This window comes from Leptonychotes weddellii, chromosome 4 (assembly GCF_054177405.1).
Source record: "Leptonychotes weddellii isolate Sample4059 chromosome 4, ASM5417740v2, whole genome shotgun sequence".
NCBI lineage: Eukaryota > Metazoa > Chordata > Mammalia > Carnivora > Phocidae > Leptonychotes > Leptonychotes weddellii.
The window spans coordinates 94,978,761-94,985,276 of record NC_138372.1 but is presented as its reverse complement, the minus strand read 5'-3'; the positions used below and the strand labels follow the sequence as shown (position 1 = coordinate 94,985,276).

Genomic DNA, 6,516 nt, shown 5'->3' with positions numbered 1-6,516 from the left:
AGGGAGTCTGCTTCTCCCTCTGACCCTCCCCCCTCTCATGTGCTCTCTCTCTCAAATAAATAAATAAAATCTTTAAAAAAAAATAAAAATAAAAAATAAAAGTGAAGGCTGCAGATAGAATATAGTACTCCCTCTTCCAGACTCTGTGAAGGGGGAGGAACTGAAGTACAGGGAATGTATGTTTTCACCAGTGTAAGAATTCAAGAAGAGCAATCTGGATATGAGCATATGGGTTTTCTAGCAAACTACTGGGATTTCATCCCTACCTGAGCCTTTATTCCAGCTAACTTGGTGATGATGATGATGTTAAGAAAGGACTATCTTTCTTAAATGTATATTTCCATTTTTCTCTGATAGAAATGACATCAGATGTACCATCACTGGGTCCAGCCATTGCCTCAGGAAACCCTGGGCCTGGGATTCAAGGTGGAGGAGCCATTGTCCACAGGGCTATTAAACGGCGACCAGGGTGAGTTTGGGTATAGTGTCATGAATGGCTCTCCTATAAGCCAGCCTGATTTAGTTAGTGGCTGAATCCTCTTTGCTATGTCCAGCCCTCTCATTTCAACTGGTTACTAACTACACTGCTGTCAGATACCTCTCTTTAGTCCCTGGATTTTTTTCCTTATACAGAATTGTTGTTTTTATCTATCTATATATTTATATAATATGTGTATTTCTTATATGCAGCATTTTAAAAAAATTATTTTTAATTTTATTTTTTATTAAGATTTTTACTTTAATTACTATATAATTAACATACAGTGTTATATTAGTTTCAGGTGTACAATATAGTGACTCAACAATTCTATACATCGTTACTCAGGTGCTCATCATGACAAGTGTACTCTTAATCCCCTTCACCTATTTCACCCGTCCCCCCACCTTCTCTGTGATATGCTTTATTTTAAATGAGTACCCTCAAAGTTATTTTTTTTTTCCAACAAGAGCATTTCTTATTTGAAGCATACTTCAGGATATATGGTTCTAAAAGATATATGTAAAACATTCCATCCAAGAAAAATAGAATACACATTTTCTTCAAGTACACACAGAAGAATCCCGGTTAAATCACATAAAAAGAAGCATAACAGGGCGCCTGGGTGGCTCAGTTGGTTGAGCGACTGCCTTCAGCTCAAGTCATGATCCTGGAGTCCCGGGATCGAGTCCCACATCGGGCTCCCTGCTCGGTGGGAAGTCTGCTTCTCCCTCTGACCCTCCCCCCCTCATGCTCTCTCTCTCTCTCTCAAATAAATAAATAAAATCTTTAAAAAAAAAAAAAACATAACAAATACTACAAATTTAAGAAGACTGAAATCATACCAAGTGTTTTTTCCAGCCACAATGGTACGGAACTAAAGATCAACAATAAAGCTGGAAAACGTGCAATGTAAATATTAAATATTTAATATGTAAAAAACAACACACTACTGCACAAGCAATGGGCCAAATAAATGGCAAATCAAAATATGCCTCAAAACAAAAGAAAACAATATTCTAAAACCTATGGGATGCAGTGAAAACAGATCTTAGAATGAAATTTATGCTATAAATGCCGGTATTAAAAAACTCAAGGTAACATTATAGCACAAGGAACTAGAAAATGAAGACACAGCTGACATTTAGTAGAGGAGGGAAATAAAGAAAAATCAGAAATAAATAAGAGACCATAATAAACAATAACATAACATTGAAAGTAATGACCAGTTTTTACAAAAAAAATAAAATTGGCAATGCTTTAATTACATTAAGGAAAAAAAGGAGACTCAGAAACCAAAATGAGAACCAAAATGGAAGGGAAACAATACAATAGATAACCACAGAAATACATAGTGTGATAACAGATTACTGTAAATAATTATGTTCTAACAAATCCGATAACTTAGGAAAAAAACATAATTTCTAAAAATGCACAAGTTACCAAGATTAAATCATGAATATAAGAAGTAGAAAATCTTATTAAACCAATAACATGAATGAAAGTTGAATTAGGAATCAAAAATTTCCCAGCACAAAAAAACCTAAGGCATATGGCTTCATTAGCGAACGCCACAAAAATTTAAAAAATAATAACGACAATCTTTATCAAAATCTTACAAATAATGGAATAGAGAGATCACATTCACAGTCGTTCCATGAGGCTAGTACTACCCTGATACCAAAGCAGGACTAAAACAATACAAGAACCTAGAAGTCTACTTTGTCTTTCTATTGCTACTCCGACTTTCTTTGACATCTATTTGTGTGATGTTTCTCCACCCCCTCACTTTCAATCTGCAGGTGTCTTAAGGTCTAAAATGAGTGTCTTGTAGGCAGCATATAGTTGGGTCTTGTTTTTTTAATCCATTCTGACACCCTGTATCTTTGATTGGAGTGTTTAGTCCATTTTCATTCAAAGTAATCATTGATATGTATTTATAACTATTTTTTTACTTGTTCTGTTGTTGTTTCTGGAGATTTTCTCTGATCCTTTCTTGTCTTTGTCACTTTTGGTCTCTCCTTTGCACTCAGAGTCCACTTTAATATTTCTTGCAGGCCTGGTTTAGTGGTCACGAACTCCTTTAGTTTTTGTTTGGGAAGTATTCTTGGCTGCAGATTTTTCCCATTCAGCACTTTGAATATATCATGCCACTCTCTTCTGGCTTGCCAAGTTTCTGTCGAGAAATCTCCAGTAGCCTTACGGGTTTTCACTTTTAAGTTAGGGACTTCTTTTGTCTTGCTGCTTTTACAATTTTTTTCTTTATTAGTATAGTTTGTGTATTACTCACATAAGTAAATAAGTAAATCTTTTTTTTTAAGATTTATTTATTTGGAAGAGAGAGGGAGTGCATGCACGTTGGGGTGGGGCAGAGGGAGAAAATCTCCGATGAGCTCAGAGCCTGATTCAGGGCTCCATCCCATGACCCATGGCCTGAACCGAAACCAAGAGTCAGACACCCAAGCAACTGAGCCACCCAGATGCCCCAAGTAAATAAATAATCTTAAAAAAAAAAAAGGCCTGGGAGAATGGGTGGTATTTTGTCCCATTTTTTTGTTGTTAAATTTCTCTTTTTGCTTTCTTTTTAAAAATTGTGTAGCTAAGGGGCACCTGGATTTCCAGTTTGATTTCATCTCGGGTCATGATCTCAAGGTCATGAGATGGAGCCCTGCGTTGGGGCTCTACACTGGGTCTGGAGCCTGCTTAAGATTCTTGGTTTCCCTCTTTCTCCTCCCCCCACTCACACATGCACGCTAACTTTCTCTCTCTCTCAAAAAGAAAAATTGTGTAGCTAATAGAGCTAGTCTTTAAATTTCACCAGCTAATAATAATGCAAGAGTGATCCTTGAGTTTAGGTGGTAACATGAGTAACATATTAAGACTTGCTATGTCTCCCAAGAGTTTTACACATTTTAACTCATTGAATAAGTAGCTTGCTCAAGGTTCTAAAGCCAGTAAGTGGAAGATCTTTGATACGAAGAACCTTGGGAGGTTAGGTTTAGAGTTCACTCTTAAACACAGTGTTACGGTTATGTGTAATAGCAAACAATTAGAAGCATTATAAATATCAAAATCAGGGGATTGATTAAATTATAGTATATTTGAAATGGAACAGTACAGAAAAATGTTCACAGTATGTTGGGAGGTTATAGTTTATGTAACATACTGCTCTGCCAGAAAGAAATATGTGTAATGTGCATAGCAAAACTGAAAGGATACTCATCAATTTCTGGATGTTGAGATAATGGGAGACTTGTCTTTATTTTCAGATTTTCTGAAATGAATGGGTATTATTGGTAATCAAGAAAATATGTTAAAAGAAGTAATACACAGGGGCGCCTGGGTGGCTCAGTCGTTAAGCGTCTGCCTTCGGCTCAGGTCATGATCCCCCAGGGTCCTGGGATCAAGCCCCACATTGGGCTCCGTGCACCGTGGGAAGCCTGCTTCTCCCTCTCCCACTCCCCATGCTTGTGTTCCCTCTCTCACTGTCAAATAAATAAATAAAATCTTAAAAAAAAAAAAAGTAATACACATTCTTTTAATTTTAATTTAATTCAATTAATTTTTTTAAATTCAGTTAATTAACATATAATGTATTATTGGTTTCAGAAGTAGAGGACAGTGATTCATCAGTCTCATAATACCCAGTGTTCATTATATCATATGCCCTCCTTAATGTCCATCACCCAGTTACCCCATCCCCCCACCCCCTTCCCTTGAGCAACCCTCAGTTTGTTTCCTACGATTAAGAGTCTTTTATGGCTTGTCTCCCTCTCTGATTTCATCTTGTTTTATTTTTTCCTCCCTTCTCCTATGATCCTCTGTTTTGTTTCTTAAGGTTTTGTTTTGTTTTGACAGAGAGATAGCACAAGCAGGGGGAGCAGCAGGCAGAGGCAGAGGGAGAAGCAGGCTTCCTGCCAAGCAGGGAGCCCGACTTGGGGCTTGATCCCAGGACGCTGGGATCATGACCTGAGCTGAAGGCAGACGCTTAACCAACTGAGTCACCCAGGCACCCCTGTTTTGTTTCTTAAATTCCACATATCATAGTGAGATCATATGATAATTGTGTTTCTCTGATTGACTTACTTCACTTAGCATAATACCATCTAGTTCCATCCACATCGTTACAAATGGCCAAGATTTCTTTCTTTCTTTTTTTTTGATGGCTGAGTAGTGTTCCATTGTATATATACTACATCTTTATCCATTCATCTGTCAGTGGACATCTGGGCTCTTTCCATAGTTTTGGCTATTGTGGACATTGCTGCTATAAACATTGGGGTGCAGGTGCCCCTTCAGATCAGTACATTTGTATCTTTGCACCCAGTAGTGCAATTGCTGGGTCGTAGGGTATCTCTATTTTCACCTTTTCGAGGAACCTCCATACTGTTTTCCAGAGTGGCTGCACCAGCTTGCATTCCCACCAGCAATTTCAGAGGGTTCCCCTTTCTCCACATCCTCGCCAACATCTGTCATTTCCTGACTTGTTAATTTTAGCCATTCTGACTGGTGTGAAGTGGTATCTCATTATGGTTTTGATTTGTATTTCTCTGATGCTGAGTGATGTTGAGCATTTTTTCCATGTGTCTGTTGGCCATTTGTATGTCTTCTTTGAAGAAATGTCTGTTCACGTCTTTTGCCCATTTTCTTGATTGGATTATTTGTTTTTTGGGTGTTGAGTTTGATAAGTTCTTTATAGATTTTGGATACTAGCCCTTTATCTGAGATGTCATTTGCAGATATCTTCTCCCATTCTGTCGTTTGTCTTTTGGTTTTGTTGACTGTTTCCTTTGCTGTGCAAAAGCTTTTTATTTTGATGAAGTCCCAATAATTCATTTTTGCCTTTGTTTCCCTTGCCTTTGAAGATGTGTCTAGCAAGAAGTTGCTGCAACCAAGGAAACAGAAGTTGCTGCCTGTGTTCTCCTCTAGGATTTTGATGGATTCCTGTCTCACATTTAGGTCTTTCATCCATTTTGAGTTCATTTTTGTGTATGGTAAAGGAATGGTCCAGTTTCATTCTTCTGCATGTGGCTGTCCAATTTTCCCAGCACCATTTGTTGGAGAGACTTTTTTCTTTTCTTTTCTTTTCTTTTTTTTTAAGATTTATAATTTATTTATTTGACAGAGAGAGAGAGCACAAGTAGGCAGAGCGGCAGGCAGAGGGAGAGGGAGAAGCAGGCTCTCCACTGAGCAGGGAGCCCGACCTGGGGCTCAATCCTAGGACCCTGGGATCATGACCTGAGCCAAAGGCAGCCATTTAACTGACTGAGCCACCCAGGCGCCCCTGAGACTCTCTTTTTTCCATTGGATATTCTTTCCTGCCTTGTCGGAGATCAGTTGACCATAGAGTTGAGAGTCCATTTCTGGGTTCTCTGTTCTGTTGATCTATGTGTCTGTTTTTGTGCTAGTACCATACTGTCTTGATAATTACAGCTTTAAGTCCAGAATTGTGATGCCACCAATTTTGGTTTTCTTTTTCAACATTCCTTTGACTATTTGGGGTCTTTTCTGGTTCCATACAAATTTTAGGATTATTTGTTCCAGCTCTGTGAAAAAAGTTGATAGTATTTTGATAGGGATTGCATTGAATGTATATAGATTGCTCTAGGTAGCATAGACATGAGTATGGAACATTTTTCCATTTCTTTATGTCTTTCTCAGTTTCTTTCATGAGTGTTCTATAGTTTTCTGAGTACAGATTCTTTGCCTCTTTGGTTAGGTTTATTCCTAGGTATTTTATGGTTTTGTTATAAGTGGGATTGACTCCTTAATTTCTCTTTCTTCCGTCTCATTAGTACACATTATTTTAAATAAAGATTGGAAAATAGAAAGAAAGAAGAAGGGGCGCCTGGGTGGCTCAGTCGTTAAGCGTCTGCCTTCAGCTCAGGTCATGATCCCAGGGTCCTGGGATCGAGCCCCGCATCGGGCTCCCTGCTCCGCGGGAAGCCTGCTTCTCCCTCTCCCACTCCCCCTGCTTGTGTTCCCTCTCTCGCTGTGTCTCTCTCTGTCAAATAAATAAATAAAATCTTTAAAAAAAA

At 38.3% G+C, this 6,516-nt stretch overlaps 1 protein-coding gene across 7 annotated transcripts in view; it reads left to right on the top strand.

The window, feature by feature from the left end:
- ARNT (aryl hydrocarbon receptor nuclear translocator) overlaps positions 1-6,516 on the top strand; it is a 74,972-nt gene that overhangs the window by 24,088 nt on the left and 44,368 nt on the right. For 6 of the 7 annotated variants that reach the window (XR_014144144.1, XR_014144143.1, XM_081815916.1 and 3 more), the window contains exon 2: positions 358-469. The exons of the other annotated variant lie outside the window; for it this stretch is intronic. Coding sequence is in view for 4 of the 6 variants with exons in the window: in XM_081815916.1 (XP_081672042.1) it covers positions 358-469 (112 nt within the window). In the remaining 2 variants the exon portion in view is untranslated. The remainder of the gene's footprint in view (positions 1-357; positions 470-6,516) is intronic. 7 annotated transcript variants of the gene reach the window in all.